Raw genomic sequence first — 18484 nt, forward strand, 5'->3', positions numbered from 1 at the left:
GCAGCAAAAGAGCTGCCTGCCTGGGCCAGATTCACCGAGGTGTGAGGCCTCGTTCAGATTATACACGCTGCCGTGTGCATTTTGGCAGCGCGTATAGTGTGCGACGCGCGAGAACGGTAGAAGGGCATAGACAGCCCATCATATGCGCTGCGTGGCAGCGCGATTGCGCTATCGCGTGCTACACGCATTTTTAGTAATCGCAGCGCAGATCCCATTCATTGTAATGAATGGGATCTGCAGCGCATAGTAGCGCAGATGGTGTGCGATCGGACGCGTTGCGTTCCGATCGCACATCCATCTGCGCTAAATGATGTGAACGAGGCCTGAGACCTATGGAATCTGCCATATTTATTTCCTTTTACACAATACCAGTTGCCTGGCAGTCCTGCTGATCTTTCAGGTTAGTAGGGTCTAAATCACATACCCGAAACTAGCATGCAGCTAATCTTGTCAGATTTATCATAGTCATCTGATCTGCATGCTTGTTCAGGTGCTATGGCTAAATGTATTAGAGGGAGAGGATCAGCAAGACAGCCAGGCAATGTGCATTATTTAAAAGGAAATAAACATGTCAGCCTCCATATCCCTCTCACCTCGATTTCCCTTTTCAGGCTCGGTTCACATCAGAACCCAAAACAGACATTTGTCTGTTTTGCCAGATCAGACAACAGACAGTCGACGGATCCAAAGTGCAGAATTTTTCTGGACAAGTGGATTTATTTATCACAAAGCCAAACCTAAAACCCAATAAAACATACATCACTTTCACTCACCTCTCCACGAACTAAGAATGAAACGAGTTTGTGGAAAAACACTGTATCTGCACCGCGGCTGTTCCTCCGCTGAGGACTGAGCTCATCGAGGTCCACGTCAAGAAACCTAACATCACAAATGGAGAACTGCAATGGCCTATAGCAGTGATGGCTAACCTTGACACTAAACGTGATTTTTCTGATGCAGATTTTCCAATAGGCATTCATTGGTGTAAGTTTTTCTACACCCAATCTGCGTGTAGTGGAAACAGGCCCTAACTGCTGGCTGAAGAGGGGCTTACAGGTAACAGACTCCTTCACACCTGGGAATTCACACTGTGCCTGCAGTTTTTTGTTTCTCGCAGCATGTTCAAGTAAATCAAGGTGGTGGTGGTATCATACAGTCTTGTAGACACGCCTCCAGCTGGACACGCCCCCTCGTAACTATAGAGACTGGTATGCCAAGTTCCTGATTTAAAGTCCAACCCCCCCAATCCCCCCCACCCATTGGCAGCGTGTATAAAAAAAGGGGACAGAGCAAAGGCACGCTGAACCTTACTCAAACACCACCTAGGCATAAAAAAATACTACTGTGCAGCCCATTGCTCCTCCATATCTACAAACCAAGTGGCATGGCACAATATAAAAAGGCAGAAATGTATCTATAAATTCCATTTGCCAGATAAAAGGGAGTATAAACAGAACTAAATCATTACAATGCACCCCAGTATAAGCCAGGACAGTAGTGTCTGAAAGCATAACTCCCAACCATCTTGATTTGCCCGGGACCATCCCGGGTTGGGAGGTATGGTCCCATGTCCTACGGCAGTCCCCGTGTCCTGGTGCACGCCCCCTCCCCGCCCTGTGCTCTCCTAGCTGAGTTTATGCAGAGTATTCACGAGGGCAAGCACTGCGTTGCTCAACTTCTCTCCCCCTAGTGCCCTGAATCTCCATCTCCTCACATTGCGTGAAATCACGAAGCCGACACTAGAGGGAGAGCTGAGCAATGACAGAAGGTCAGAAATTGCTGGACTCCAGTGGATAATCTGCATTATATGCTGGGGAGCACAGGATGGGGCCACTAACACCACCAGGAATATGTTATTGGTGAAGGAGGGGGAAAAACACTAGACCACAAGGGGGATGGTCTGGATGACCAAAATGTTTTGCTTGCTGTCACCGTGATATGAATGAAAAGCCAAATCTGCAATTTATTCAGGTGGAGTCCCAGTTCTTTCTTCTGATCCAGAAACCACTAGACGCCAAGGAACTTTATAGGGGCTCCCTGCATGAAAAATTGTGGCTAATGGTGTGGCCAGGGCGGGGCTTATTGTCCCTTTTTTCAGAATCCAAAAGTATGTGAAAGGGACCTGACATAACAGGAAGAGCTTGGGCGAGAGCCTGGTCCAGGGATATGTTTAGAAGTAAAGACATCACAGGCAAATTTGCTATTCATAAAGTTATATATAAGCAGTTTCAGAATAGTTTATTACAGAGACGTAAGTGTTTGGTGTTAGACACAGCAAGGGAGACATGACAAGCAGATACAAGAGAGAACTGATCTATGTACTGTACTTACTTCTGGTACAGAAAGGCCCCGGCTGCGGTTGCCACGGACCGGTTGGTGGTGTACACTAATAAGTATACATTCTCGTAGTCCTCGGCAGTGAAAATATTTTCCATATTCCTGTAGCGGAAGGTCATACTGTATTAAGCAGCCATCCCAACAAGAGCATGTGAAAAGCAGACTGCATAGTGCAACTTCATATGTCATCACTGTACAAGCCACTGTGTAACTTGACTTAAAGCCCCTATTCAAGATTGTGGTTTTTTTTTTAATACATATTGTGAGGAATATACCATATATACTCGAATATAAGCCGACCTTGTGTATAAGTCTACTCCAAAATTTAGCGCTTAAAGGACTTACGAGGCCAAGTCCATCAAAAAAAATAAAAAAAAGTTAGCTACCTTGCTCAGCTTGTAAGGCACGGAGGACGCCGTCCGCGCCCTCCGTGCCGTTCCGCCTGGTCCCCGCCGCTGCACAGCCCCCCGAACGGTCCCCGACCGCGCGGCCCGGGTCGGGCTCCCCAGCCTGTACCAAGATGGCCGGCGGAGCCCGACCCGGGCCGCGCGGTCGGGGACCGTTCGGGGGGCTGTGCAGCGGCGGGGACCAGGCGGAACGGCACGGAGGGCGTGGACGGCGTCCTCCGTGCCTTACAAGCTGAGCAAGGTAGCTAACTTTTTTTTATTTTTTTTGATGGACTTGGCCTCGTAAGTCCTTTAAAGGGAAGGTTCAGGGAGGGGATTCAAAAAATAAAAATAAATTTCCACTTACCTGGGGCTTCCTCCAGCCCGTGGCAGGCAGGAGGTGCCCTCGCCGCCGCTCCGCAGGCTCCCGGTGGTCTCCGGTGCCCGACCCGACCTGGCCAGGCCGGCTGCCAGGTCGGGCTCCTCTGCGCTCCATTTCCTGGGACTTCTGCGTCCCACGACGGCGCGCTGACGTCATCGGACGTCCGCCGGGCTGTACTGCGCATGCGCAGAACTACTGCGCATGCGCAGTACAGCCCGGCGGACGTCCGATGACGTCATCGCGCCGTCGTGGGACGCAGAAGTCCCAGGAAATGGAGCGCAGAGGAGCCCGACCTGGCAGCCGGCCTGGCCAGGTCGGGTCGGGCACCGGAGACCGGAGACCACCGGGAGCCTGCGGAGCGGCGACGAGGGCACCTCCTGCTTGCCACGGGCTGGAGGAAGCCCCAGGTAAGTGGAAATTTATTTTTATTTTTTGAATCCCCTCCCTGAACCTTCCCTTTAAGCTGGAATTTTTTATTGACTCGGGTAAAAGTCTACCCAGCAAAGCTGATGGCTGCACTTGGGGCTCAGGAGGAGTGAATGACTGTACTGCATACAGTATTGCAGCCATTTACCCCTCCTGTCCCTTAAGTGCAGCCAATACCTTCTCCAGGCCCCCCAAGTGCTGCAATTATTCACTCCCTTTTATACAGTCCAATATTTCCCCCGCCCCTTTCCTTGTTAATTGTTGTGGCCAGGACTTTCACACCTGTGTTTTCCTGGCATTTCCTTTCCTCAAAGTATCACCACTGGGTAAATTGCTGCAAATGGAAATGTGGATCATTAGTACACACATTAATCAGTGTGCTCAGTGTTGCCCGTGACTCGTATATAAGTCAGCCCCTATACTGTTATGAAGTGAATAAGACCTAAATTTCTAGATTTATACTCAAGTATATACAGTAGCCTAATCAGCAATGTGCAAAAACCATATCAGCAGTTATTCATTCTTTATTACCTAGCTGGACTTCTCGCAATTCTGACTTCAATATGACACCTACCTGCCTCTCTGAGATCTTTCAAGGGGAGAGGAAGTATCTTAATGGAAAAAAAAAATAATGAAAAAACCCACAACTCTGTAATATAGCGGCAGTGGCAGTCAGCAGCGTGTGTGCCCACAGGGAGCTCAGAGTGCCACCTCTGTCACGCGTGCCATAGGTTTGCCACCACTGACCTAGGAGATAACTAAGGTGACACTGTCTGATGTTTCCATACGTGCAATTCACCATGGAATTGCAATGCATGGTTGCATGCATTATGGCACATTTGCACAGTGATCCCATTCGTTATAAATGAATGGGATCGCAAAGCGCATTTGGGAGAATCGCAATGCAGAACTGTGCGCCACCATAGCCACCTGCATTGCACGCAGAGGGAGAGTGGAGATGAGGCCTTGCACTGTACGACATGGCTGAAAAAAGGTGTGAAAAGGACATGTTGCTAGCTCCGCTGACAGGTAGTGTATGACACGCTGACATGTCCTGCATCTCATCACAGCTGAGCCCCCTTAGAAACCTGCACCTGCCATCGCCACGCGTGACAGTAGCCATTGTGGAGGCTATTGTAATGCCCCCACAAGATAGAAGGGGAGGAGCTAGATACACGCGCACACTCCAGTGGTTATCTAGCTTGAACTATGCAGCCGGCAGCTGATTGGAGAGAAAATCTGTCACTCAGAACGCTTTTCACGCATGAGTTCTTCTGTGCTGAACTGATCTTAGCTGGGCAGCTAATATACAACCAATATACAGACAGCCACAGGAGGGACAATCTGCAAATCTATACTTAGAAAACAATCATTCACCTATTCTCCTAATCTATACATGAAATAACAACAAGGACAGATAGTAACACGAGAACCCAAATACAAAAGACACAAATATCAATTTCATGAAGTGTGAAAGTCCATTATAATTCGGAGTGATCTTGGCTGGCGTGAGCTTTTAGAACAGTAAAAATAAATATTGAAAGCACAACCTTTAAACGTTGTAACCATGCTGGCTGCTGAGAGCTCTCCATCCTTCCCGGGACAGAGAGAGGGCAAGACACAAATCATACAAGAAGTCAATAAGAGGCCAAAGGGAAATGATTTCTGCAGTGACCTCTTGTAGCAGATGGCTGGATGAGTAGCCAATAATGGAGTACATTTCTCTAGGAAGGCATGTGTGTGTGACATCTGGGGCAGAGGGGTCACACATGGCTTTATTGTGTGGTATGAACACCTCTAGCTCCCCAATTTGCCACACAGATCAGTAATTTATTGTCTGTCTTCATATATAGCACTGATAGGTTATGGAAGTTATGCAGTCCTTCTCCCTGAGGCTCTTAAAGAGAACCTAAGATGGGGCAAAATAAAGAATTTATACATACCTGGTGCTTCCCCCAGCCCCCTTCAGCCTGATCACACCTTCGCCACCGCCCTCCGCTGCCTGCAGCCTCCGCAAATTGCCCCGGAAAGTCCTTTGGTCCGGGGCATACTGCGCACCATTGCTGGGAGTGTTCTGCGCCTGCACCGAACGGCCCAGACTGAATGACTTACCGGGGCCAGTTGCGGAGGCTGCAGGCAGCAGAGGATATCGGTGTGGGAGTGCTCAGCCTGGAGGGGGCTGGAGGAAGGCCCAGGTATGTGTACATTTTTTATTTCGCCCCATCTCAGGTACACTTTAACCACTTCAGGACCGGCCGCCTAACCCCCCTTAACCACCCTGGCGTTCTGATTAAATCGCCAGGGTGGCTGCGGGAGGGTTTTTTTTAAATAAAAAAAAAACTATTTCATGCAGCCAACTGAAAGTTGGCTGCATGAAAGCCCACTAGAGGGCGCTCCGGAGGCGATCTTCCGATCGCCTCCGGCGCCCAGAATAAACAAGGAAGGCCGCAATGAGCGGCCTTCCTTGTTTTGCTTATATCGTCGCCATAGCGACGAGCGGAGTGACGTCATCGACGTCAGCCGCCTCCGATCCAGCCCTTAGCGCTGGCCGGAACTTTTTGTTCCGGCTACGCTGGGCTCAGGCGGCTGGGGGGACCCTCTTTCGCCGCTGCTCGCGGCGGATCGCCGCAGAGCGGCGGCGATCAGGCAGCACACGCGGCTGGCAAAGTGCCGGCTGCGTGTGCTGCTTTTTATTTCATTAAAATCGGCCCAGCAGGGCCTGAGCGGCAGCCGCTGGCGGTGTTGGACGAGCTGAGCTCGTCCAGACCGCTCAGCTGGTTAAGGACCAGGGCATTTTGCAGGGGAGGGGGGTGCGTGCGTTTGGGGGGGGGGGGGGGGGTCGGATCCCGTCTGTGGCTGGCTGTGCTGTCTCCCCCCTGTGTGACCAGGTGTCCCCCCTGTGCGCAGCAGCCATCACTCATCTTGAAGGCTCCAGCGATGAGCCGCAGTAGCCCCCTTCTCCAGCCGGCATCTCCGCTCCAACTGACGCTCAGGTCGGGTCGCGGCTTGACGACGTCATCTAGCCGAGACTCGGCGCTGACGTCAGACGGAGCAGAGATGCCGGCCAGAGCACAGAGGAGCGCCGATCGTCACTGGAACGGCAGGGAGGTGAGTGGATCCTCTTCTTTCCCCCCTGCCGCCACCGCTGTCAAAGTGGATCACTATGATCCGACGGCGATCGTAGTGATCACGTGTCATATGACACGATCGTAGATGCCAGCTGTCATATGACAGCTTAATCTCCCCCCCTCCGGGTGCGCACGATCGCGTCGGGACGGTTTGTTAGCGCTGGTACCGTCCGGTCAGAACGGTACCACCACCTGCTGGACGTTGATTCAACGGGCCTGGTCCGCAAGTGGTTAAGGAGTGTACACAACAATTTTACCAACTCCATGAAGTATGAGGGTTTACCTACACAATCTATTTAACAGTATTCAATATCTGTTGTCCCGCATACTACATGGAGGTCGGAAAACTGACCATACATTAACCATTCAAAACTGCATGCGTCTGTGCGCACCCTTAGTCATGTCACACAATGTGCACGGAGCATAAAGAGTACTTTTATTTACAAAATCCTTTAGTGTAAAGCCCCATCTCAGAGCTGCAAAGATCAGTGGGTGACATCAGCAGTAAGTCATCAGCCGCCGGTAATTCATTAGAGCTCTGAAGCTCTGCCTCCCCCTTTAGAAAAAGAAACACCAAGGCAGTTATTTCAAAAACTCTTTGGCCAAAGAGCTTCAGAACACTTCGGATAAAGATGGCCGTGGCCATCTTGCGACTGAATGAGGGTGAAGTTTGAATTACGAGCGGCAAGTGACTTACTGCTGCTGTCACCCGCCAATCCGTGTAGCTCTGAGTTACAAGGCTTCAGGTGCTGCTACTCCTCACAGCTATAACATCTTTGTTCTCGCATCCAAAGACCACATCTCCCAGCATGCATTGCAGCAGGTGTGCGCACATGATTTCTCAGGCAAGGTTATTGTGCGGTACAGCTGTGGTTGGTCCATGGAAAAGATGGGGGCTCCAATGGCCAGAGGAGCAGCACCCCTTCCTTCCGGGGAACTTTATAATGCGGTACAGCTGGGGTTGGTCCATGGAAAAGATGGGGGCTCCAATGGCCAGAGGAGCAGCACCCCTTATTTCTGGGGAAGTTTATAATGCGTTACAGCTGCGGTTGGTCCATGGAAAAGATGGGGGGCTCTAATGGCAAGAGAAGCAGCACCCCTTAGGAAAGTATTTACCCAAGTGTAGTTAACACTTACGAGTCAATCAGGCTGATCAGCTTAACAGCTTCTGCAGCAACCTGTGGCTCCTTGTCTAGAGTCATTGACACCACTCTGTCCTGAAAAAAAGAAGGTTGTATTATACAGATTGAATAAAGGCAAAACAGACATCCGTTTTGGTAGTACATAAACCTTACCTTAAATCTGCTGGTAAATAGCTCCACTTTTCCGCTGTGGCCAGGGACGGTGTACAGTTCCTGCAAGCTGCGCACACACTGCAGTCTGACGTGCCCTTGCTGAAAACCACAGCAAAGTAGTTAGGTGCTAGAATTACTGATCATGTCACCTCTTCAATCACACTGGAGAGTTACGCGAACCTGGACATGCTAGTGTTTGATAGATGTGTACGTATAAACGCTTGGGAATTAGACTAAAGCAATTATTTCCAGGCAGCATAATTGATTGTTTGGAAGACGTAATGCACGAAGTTGTAATAATTAAGATGGACGCAATAAAGTATTTTCACTTTAACCCATGCAGGACCGCACTGCTCTGCCCCCTGAAGGACCAGAGCCTTAAAGGAGTACTGTAGGGGGTGGGGTAATTGAACTTACCCAGGGCTTCTAATGGTCCCCAGCAGACGTCCTGTGCCCCTGCAGCCACTCACCGATGCTCCGGTCCCCTTCTGGAATTTGCGACTTTAAAGTTGGAAAACCACTGCGCCTGCACGGCCGTGTCCTCACTCCCGCTGACGTCACCAGGAACGTACGGCACAGAGCGTACTGGGCCTGCGCAATACACTCCTGGTGACGTTGATGGGAGCGAGGGTGCGCCCGTGCAGGCATAGTGGTTTTCCGACTTTAAAGTCGCAAATTCCAGGAGTGAACAGGAGGTGCGGATTGGAGCATCTGTGAGTGGCTTCGCAGGCACAGGACGTCTGCAGGGGACCATTAGAAGCCCCGGGTAAGTTCAACTTTTTTTTTTTTCCCCCGACCCCTACAGTACTCCTTTTTTTTTGCAGAAAGCCCCTAGTGCGTCTGCAGGCCACTGTTCTTATTAATGATCTTCACTGTTTGGGTGTGCCAGCGCTGCATCAGGCTGGCTCAGGAGGTAAGACTGTGCCTGGTCAGTATGTCGGAACCGCTTGTGCACATGTGGCTCCGTGCTACCAGGTAAAAGAGGATCATGGCCCCAATGTGAAGGAGGGTCTCAAGCAGTGACAGAGGACAGCCGAGGTTACACGATGAGATAGACATGTATATGTACAGTGCCAAGCACACAAATAACTAGGCTGTGTTCCTTTTTTTCTTTCTCTGCCTGAAAAGTTATAAATCAGGTATGCAAGTGGCAGTTTCTGTCCGGGTCGGGACCGTGTCAGACTATAGCATAACCCTCATTGATAAGTAATTACAGCCATAAAACACTTTCCTGTCAGTAAATGGCTTCTGAGAGCAGGAAAGAGATAAAAATGGTCAATAATTCATAGATTTTAGCTCTGGCATACGTCAATGAAGGGGTTATTGAGCAGAGACAATGAAACAGTAAAAACGTAAAATCTAGATATAAAGAGACTCTGAAGCCTCGCAAAAACCCTGTTTTTACTTCATAGTGCTTTTTAGTATTAATGCCTGACCTGAAACGGCACATCCCTGCGGCTAAACACTCAATTAATCCCCCCCAAACTCCCGGGCATAAATCCACATTTTTCCAGGTCGTAGATTTTGCTGCCTGGGAGGAGGCAAAGCTTTGCGCTGTAGCTCTGCCTTTAGTCCAATCAATCTGGGCTGATCACCGCCTCTCCCCGCCCTTCTCAGTGAAAGAAGACTGAGAGGGGCGGGGAGAGGCGGAGATCAGCGCAGATTGATGGAGTAGAGGCAGAGCTACTGCACAAAGCTCTGCCTCTATGCGGAAGCCATCCTCTAATCTTCCCCAGGGGATTACGGGGGAATTAATTGAGTGTTAAGCCGCTGGGACGCACAATTTCAGGTAGGGCATTAATAGTAAAAAAGAATTTGTAGGAAAAAGGTGTTTTTGCAAGGCTTCAGTCTTTCTTTAAATATAAAAAAAAAACCTGTGGGATATCTAAAAAAAAAAAAAAAAGTCATTTTTAGGATACTGAGGACGGATACAATTGTTTTTCTCATCAGCTTTCTTCTCGGCTGTCCTTTAAAAAGACTCTGTACTGAAAAAAAAAGTCCCCTGGGGGGTACTCACCTCGGGAGGGGGAAGCCTCAGGGTCCCAATGAGGCTTCCCCCTCCCCTGTAGCTGCAGGCAATCCAGCGCTGGCTCCCCCGAAGTGTCCCACAATTCTCGCTCGACAAGCCTGACAAGGCTTGCTATATTTACCTTCCCTGGCTCCAGCGGGGGCGCTGTTGCGGCTCTCAGCACGGAAATAGATGGAAATAGCTAATCACTGTCAGGTCCGTTCCACTACGCAGGCGCAGGAGACTTGCGCCTGCACAGTAGAGCGGCCCGACAGCGATCGGCTAATTCCGCCTATCTCTGAGCAGAGAGACTATACTGCGCCTGCGCTGGAGCCAGGAAGGTAAATATTTACATTCCTGCTGTTCGGCGGGGCACAGAGAGAACGTCGTGGGACAAAGGAGGACAGGAGAAGCCTCGATAGGATCCGGAGGCTTCCCCCACCCGAGGTGAGTACCCCCCAGGGGAACTATTTTTAGTTACAGGTTTTCTGAAGTCTGAAAAAATACTTTTTTTTTTATTGTGCAGTCCTGTTCAGCATTGTCACCATAGATGAAACGAGGCCCCTTTCACTTCCTGGAGAAGGCAGAGCTATGTGCTGAAGCTCTGCCTCCATTCGCGTCAATCTGCGCTGATCACCGCCTCTCTCTTCTTTCACTGAGAGGGGCGGGGAGAGGCGGCGATCAGCGCAGATTAACGCGACTGGAGCCAGAGCTATAGCGCAAATCTCTGCCTCCCCCGGGCAGCAAAATCCACCACCTGGAAATTTGTGGAATTTTGCTCCGTGTTTCTGAGGGGATGAAACCTTGTTCTGCCGCGGGGATGCAGCGTTGCACCTGGTGTTAATGCTGAACAGGACTGCATACTAAAAAAGGGTATTTTGTCAGGCTTCAGACTCTCTCTAAGTACCGTATGTACTTTTGCGATGTTTGACAAATCAGGTTCTCTTGAGGTTTGTTTTTTTAGCATGGTTCTTCCTCATTCAATAGATCTTAAAGCAGGAAGGGTGAGTACCTCCCAAGCCAGACTGCTCTTCATACCAACATGTACATCTATGCTCCTCACCTTGTCATGCAGAGTCCACCCTAAATACTTCAAGTAACTGTCATTCAAGAAGGAATGTGGGTAGGTCTTTATCCAGGTCCCAAGTTCCTCAATGCAGATAGCCCGGATATCAGCATGGACATCACTGCAGAAAATCATTAGGAGTTAAAGGAGGGACCCAGTATAATCAGAAAACTAAAAATAAGGTTTTAAACAGAACTGTAACCAAGGATTGAACTTCATCCCAACTAGTTGTGGGTACCCCCCTTCCCACAGGACATCTTTACGTTTTCTCGAATAGATCATCAGGGGGCTCTGTATGGCTGATATTGTGATGAAACCCCTCCCACAGTGTGATGTCATGACAATAGTCCTGACAGTTTCTTCAGGCTTACCATACACCAGCGGTTTTGGATGTCAGCCTGGCTTTCCGGGGCATAAAGAGATTAGTTGCATGTTTGGGAGTGATGCACCATGGGAAACCACAGTTACACACTTACAGCTGAATTATGGCAAATACCTTCTGTTTTAAGAAAGCAAAAGTAAATGTAGTATGGCTTTTTAACCACTTAAGCTCTCAGTCGTTTTCACTTTATGCATCCGAGCAATGTTCACCTCCCATTCATTAGCCTATAATTTTATCACTACTTATCACAATGAACTGATCTATATCTTGTTTTTTCCGCCACCAATTAGGCTTTCTTTGGGGGGTACATTTTGCTAAGAGCTACCTTACTGTAAATGCATTTTAACAGTAAGAATAAGAAAAAAAGGAAAAAATTCATTATTTGTCAGTTTTCAGCCATTGTAGTTTTAAAATAATACATGCCTCCATAATTAAAACCCACGTATTGTAATTGCCCATTTGTCACGGTTATTTAACCGTTTAAATTATGTCCCTATCACAATGTATCGCGACAATATTTTATTTGGAAATAAAAGCATTTTTTTCCGTTTTGCATACATCACTATTTACAAGCTTATACAAAAAAAAAATAGAGAGAAATATTTCATCTTTACATACATATTTAAAACGTTTAGACCCTTAGGTAAATATTTATGTTTTTTTTTTTATAGTAATGTTTTTTTTTTTTGTTTTTTTAATTAAACATTTTATGTGGTCATTTTTGGGAGGGTGGGATATAAAAGTGTTTTATTTGGGGAAATATTTGTGTATGGTAATGTTTTTTTTACTTTTACTCGTAGTTTTACTTTTTGGCCACAAGATGGCAATCTCGATTTTGTTTACATGACGTCACTCTAAGCGTACAATGTACGCTTAGAGGGACATGGCTTCAGAAAAAGCGAAGCTTCCGAGAGAAGCTGTCGCTTTTTCAGCGGGGTAGAGGAATCAGTGATCGGGCTCCATAGCCCGATACATTGATTCCGTGGCTACCGAATCCGCGGCCGGGAGTGCGCGCGATCGGCCGCGGGAGCGCGCCTGTCCTCCTTGACGTTTTTATACGTCAAGGAGGACAAAGTGGTTAAAGAGGAACTCCAGTGAAAATAATGTAGTAAAAAAAGTGCTTCATTTTTTACCATAATTATGTATAAATGATTTAGTCAGTGTTTGCTCATTGTACAATCTTTCCTCTCCCCGATTTACATTCTGACATTTATTAGATGGTGACATTGTTACTGTGGGCAGGTTATGTAGCTGCTCCTAGCTGTTCTGGCTGTACAGACAGCTGTAAACAGCTAATTCCTGTCTGTGAATATTGTTACATTGTGGCAGTTTGCCCAGAGTATCATGGTACCCAGAGCTTCTTGTGGGAGGGGTTTCAGCACAAAATCAGTCATACAGCGCCCCCTGATGGTCTGTTTGTGAAAATCGTTCTATTTTTCATGTAAAAGGGGGTATCAGCTACTGATTGGGATAAAGTTCAATTCTAGGTTGGAGTTTCTCTTTAATAGAGAGCTTTTAGGTATCTTTTAGTCCTTCCCTAGTGGTTCTGGGTCACCATGAGCTTTCTGGGTACTCCTCAGTTATAATATAAGAAGACACTGTAGACAGATTCTGTCCCTATGAACTAAGCAAGAGAAGGGCCTGGAATAATGCATTGAGCTAGAGATTATTCCTTTCTCAACAGAAAAGTTGCTTCTCAAATGCAGTTTTTCTTTAAGGAGGAACCGTAACCAAGGAGTGAACTTCATCCCAATCAGTAGCTGATAACCCCTTTCCCACGAGAAATCTTTACCTTTTCTCAAATAGATCATCAGTGAGTTCTATATGGCTGATATTGTGGTGAAACCCCTCCCACAGTGTGATGTCATGACCGAGGTCCTGACAGTTTGCAGTGTGACATAATGTCTGTTTCCAACTGCCAAGCAAGCAATATCTCCCTTCGTATGGTTAGTGTGTGTGGTTATAGATAATGGCAGTTGGTGCTGTTTTTTTCATATCTGCCAGTTGTAAAGATGATGACCAGTAAGCTCATTGCAGATCATACAAAATGAACAAATGACATGGAGAATATCAATCATTTCTTGATCTCTCTTCTATTCTTTAACTTCCCACTTTGCAATGTATTGATTTATTCCCCCTCCTTTTCGCTACAGTTCCTCTTTAATGAGAGATTAATAAAAGGAATAATGAACAAAGAGGCGCTAAAATAAAACTGCAATCATCAGCCGGGTCGAGACAGAACGTATGAATGAAGTTCAGGTCGGAGACGGACACCATAACTCACCGATAACGATGGACAAACACTCCTTTGAATAAGGAATTCATCATGTTGCCGACGTCCTCGAGATATGAGCTCAGCTGGAGAGAGCAGACACAGATCAGTGTTACGTCAGTCTATGGCACGCCGGTGCCGGGAAGTGTTTATAGAAAAGCTGCTACAATGTGAGGACGGCCGAGCTGGTAACAGGCAAACTCTGTGCTCCTTCCTATCAGACCGTGTGAGACGGCCGCTATGTACAGCCTATTGCCGATGCAACCTATCCCCCTCACGTCTGGACTGCTAGTGAAATGCTGAGTCTGACTGGAGCAGAATAGGATCCATTTTTGGATCATTTTAATGGCAGCCCCCCCGTCTAGGAACACAATGGTATCATGCATGGAGCATAGGCACCTAAAGCAGACGTGTCAATATCATGCTTAATAGCAACAAAATGAAATGCAGTGAGTACCAAGTGCGTGGGGGCTATTTGCATCCAGGCAGTGGTGTAGCAATAGGCAGATGCAGAGGCTGAGACAGCACCAGAGCCCCTGGACCAGAGCGCCCCACATCGAGCTCTCCTCCAGTCATTGTATTAGCTCTTCATTGGTGTTATACATATGTAGAAATGACTTCTGCTATTGGCTGTCACTATTCAAAGCACCGGGTGGGGGATGAAGGGACATTAGTCAGGTGGTCAGACAAGTCATTCTGCCCTAGCTTTGCCTACCTACATGTTTCACCTTATCACAGGGCTTCCTCAGGTTGTCACACCCCTCTGACAGTGCGGATGTCCCCTCCCATCTACCACTCTCAGACTTTGCGGCTGTCTACTCCCTAGCCTCCACCTCACTGGCACTGTCCCCTCCCCGTCTTACACAGCGGCTGTCCTATCACCTGCTTACCTCTCTCTGATACTAGGGCTGTCCTTGGCATGTTTTTGAGCTTCATATGTATAGTCATGTATAGAGTGATTGAGGGGGCCAATGTCAAACTTGCATTGGGGGCCAGAGCTCTTCATCCAGAAGCTTTTCAGATTAAACAATACATTTTGAATCATGATACTACCATTTATTGGATAACTTAAAAAAAAATATGAGTTATCGGCTATTGTGCCTTCATATGCTCACAAGTTGTTAAAGGGCAACTGAAGTGAGAAGAATATGGAGGCTGCCATATTAATTTCCTTTTAAGAAACACCAGTTGCCTGGCAGCAGATCCGGTATTTCTGACATGATTGTCAGATCTGACCATAATAGCTGCAGGTTTGCTTCTGGTGTTATTCTGACACTACTACAGCCAATAGATCAGCAGGGCTGCCAGGCAACTGGTATTGTTTAATAGGAAATAAATATGGCAGCCTCCATATACCTCTCACTAGTTATCCTTTAAAGCACACGGCTTTATACATGCAACATCAAAAGAGAGACTCGTCATCCTCTACACATCCAATGTGAATCCAGTGAAGACAACTTAACCGGATCTGTGCACAGTACTTAAAGCTACAACTGAAACACTTCCATATATACACAGAGAAGCTAGGCCTCTGCCCCTTCCCTGCAAAATGATGCAATTCAAGCTGTAAATACTGTGCACAGACATAACTTAGTTACTCTTCATCAGATTCGTAATAAATGAAATGAAATGAATGCAGATGTAATGATAAGGACTTGTGAGGCATCTGTTTTTAATCATGTTCAGTTGTTTGTAAGGTTTTCAGCACCTGTAAGTCTGTGGCTCTGTGCCCTGCATTTGCCTGCCTTCCTCAATGGAGGACCTGCTGTTTCCCTGAGCGTTTGCTAGGTTTCCAACCTTCATTGCAAATGGAATAAACCGCAGGTTTGGGCAATAAGCACAAATCCTTCCTATACTGGAGGTCCAGGGCCTAGGAAAATGTTATTCTAGACTATCCTACTAATCCGGTCACCAGTATCACATGACTAGAGATGGGAGCAGTTAGCCAATGAGAGCAGCAGTGTGGGAAAAAGGAGAACACAAAAGTCACTTTAAAGGACTTCCGAGGTGAAAGTAAACTAATGAGATAAACTATTGTATCTATCCTCCTCCTTCTAAAAATGACTTTTTTTTAGCTACAGAAACTGTCACTTGCATACCCAATTTTGAACGCTTTCAGGCAGGGAAAGAGAAAAAAGGAACACAGCCTAGTTATTTGTGTGCTTGGCAGTGTACATACACATGTCTATCTCATCATGTCACCTCGGATGTCCTTTAAAACAGGGCTGCGGGGTCGGAGTTGGAGTAGATGAGTCGGAGCAATTTTGGGCACCCGGAGTCGGAGTTGGAGTCATTGATTTCATAAACTGAGGAGTCGGATGATTTTGTACAAAATTCAAAGCCCAGTTAAGTATTAGACTAAGGAGTCGGAGTCGTGGCCATTTTAAGTACCCGGAGTCGGAGTCGTGGTTTCATAAACTGAGGAGTCGGAGTTGGAAGATTTTTGTACCGACTCCACAGCCCTGCTTTAAAAAATGGTATGAAACTCAATTATTACACATGGTGTACTGCATTAAATACAGCATAACACAAATAGAAAGCTTTATGTAAATGGTTAGGTAAGGCCCGGTTCACATTAGTGTTTGCCAACAGAACCGGCCGTACGGATCCGTGGTCCGTTCCGCTGAACGGACAAAAAAAATGCTGCAGGACCCAATTTTCCGGACAGTTTCGCTCAGTGGAACGGAACCGGAAGGTTTTGCAGCATATAGGAACCAATGAAAACTGACGTTTTACAACACACTGGCTGTAAAACGGATAGTTTTCCCCGGATCCAGCTGGCCTTATCCGTATGTCAGGTTCCGTAAAACAACGCTAATGTGAACCGGGACTAACTACTGGAAGGGTCAATACTCAACCCTAAAGGTGCGTACACACTTCCAACTTTACGCCTAATTGTCGTTTAAACTGGTCGTTTGAAAAACTTGAAGTGCAAACAACACGTCGTTTAGACGTCATGTACACACTGACCAACAAAAGCGGATGATATGCTAATTTACATGTCGTTTAACCAACTTGATAATGGACAATGGACTGGATAGAACAATGGACTACATTAAATGACTAATTGTAACGATTGTGGGACAATTTCGTCGGTCAGCGCACAACGTGCACGCTGACACGATGGAAATCCCCCACAAGCACTCAGACAGATGGCCCCAGTGCGATGCAAATGCACCTGTGGAGGGAAATACCAGACAGCAGGAGGAGCTGTGGAGCACAGAGGACAAGAGCTCTGAGTGCTCCACAGATGACAGACAAATATTGCTCAGTGCAATCAGCAATGAGCAATACCGAAACAGCACAGAAATAATAACAGTCCGAATGTGCGTATATCAACGTATTGACATATTTCCACAATTCGAATACAAGAAAATAATAAAGACAGCATGCGCATATATCGGCGTAACCGATATATGGCGCAAGTACTGACAAAATAACAAACGTGTACTGTACGTCCTAACTAGTGTTCCCGGCCCCTGATTTCCTCCCAGTTCGAGCGTACAAGGAAAGCTAACTAGGAACACAAACAAACAGATAGTAAGCACGTTTACCTATCGGTTGCCTTACAGCAGGCAACGGCAAGGGTTGCTCAGACAGACAGACAAACATGTAACAAGGACAGATCAGATGGGATCCACCACTCTCACCCCCGGAGCGAATGCGATCCCCAGGCAGAATGAAGTAGCCAAACGCAACCGCATAGATGGCTAGCTTCGCAAACAGAATCAGAAGGATCCACTACCCTTACCGCCAGAGTAATGCGATCCACAGACAGAGACAGAATGAACGCTTGTTCAAGACACGTTGGGAGTACGGTCACCGCACGAGAAGCCCAATAGCGACAAAGCGTACTATCTAACTATCCAAGAACAGAGGTCCTAAGCTACTGCTAGTCAGGCTAACATGGAACTATGTCGGACAATGACCACAGCAGGAAGTGAGACTTTATGCTGAGGTCATTCAGAGGGAGTGGACATGCAAATCTCCAAACAGCTGCAAGCTAATCAACACTCAATGGGAGTGCAAGCAAAGCCATGCCAGCAAATGTATAGAAAGAAATCAGAAACTGCCTGGCTGCAGAACCATTGCAGCCAGCAGTACAGGCTGCAGAAGCAATCATTACAACTAATCAAACGTGTTTGAACGTCTATTAGTTGGACAAACGACTAAGTCGTTTGTACACAAGTACAGATCTAACAGTCGTCTGAACGCCGAGCGGATCAGGCACACCGACTGTTATCAGCCACTGGACAGAGTGTACACACGTCCAACTTGTCGTTCAAACGACAAGTCAGACGACAAGTTGTTTGAAAAAGTTGGATGTGTGTACGTACTGTAAGCTAACTGGTACGAGTTACCTTGCCATTCTAAAATGATCAGATTGTGCTCAGCAGGGACTTTCACTGTGCTCTACATACATCAATCTGCTAGCAGATTTTGCTACATTTTGTTGTCTGACTTTCACTGAACAGAACAGCCAACAGAACGCCTACATAATAAACCAGCATTATTTAAATGACACACCCAAGAAGATCATATTTTGTGGACACGGTTATAACTCCTCCCTCCTTTATCTAAACCTAAAAAGCTATGGGCGGAGTCAGGCTATAACCAATCGTATCTGGCAGTCATGGAATCCAGTCACCTCCTTTATCTTCTCCTGCAGGTTCTCCAGCCTCTCTGTAGACCTCTTGTCTGGGCTTTTGCCTCTCTCCACGTCCAGCTGACGCTTGCTGGTTTCCAGGTGGTGGGTCATGTCCTTCGCGGCTTTCACCATCCCAGTCATGATTTTCATGGCT

The 18484-nt window shown here is 47.3% G+C and overlaps 1 protein-coding gene across 3 annotated transcripts in view; it reads right to left on the reverse strand.

Moving 5' to 3' along the window:
• The window catches only part of STAG3 (STAG3 cohesin complex component), a 135672-nt gene that overhangs the window by 86911 nt on the left and 30277 nt on the right, over positions 1–18484 (reverse strand). For all 3 annotated transcript variants that reach the window (XM_068274049.1, XM_068274051.1, XM_068274050.1), the window contains exons 8-14: positions 18331–18482; positions 13695–13768; positions 11026–11149; positions 7955–8053; positions 7797–7876; positions 2332–2439; positions 774–879 (exon numbers count right to left, since the gene is read on the reverse strand). In XM_068274049.1, coding sequence (XP_068130150.1) covers positions 774–879; positions 2332–2439; positions 7797–7876; positions 7955–8053; positions 11026–11149; positions 13695–13768; positions 18331–18482 — 743 coding nt within the window. The remainder of the gene's footprint in view (positions 1–773; positions 880–2331; positions 2440–7796; positions 7877–7954; positions 8054–11025; positions 11150–13694; positions 13769–18330; positions 18483–18484) is intronic.

The sequence above is a fragment of the Hyperolius riggenbachi genome, chromosome 3, assembly GCF_040937935.1.
Source record: "Hyperolius riggenbachi isolate aHypRig1 chromosome 3, aHypRig1.pri, whole genome shotgun sequence".
NCBI lineage: Eukaryota > Metazoa > Chordata > Amphibia > Anura > Hyperoliidae > Hyperolius > Hyperolius riggenbachi.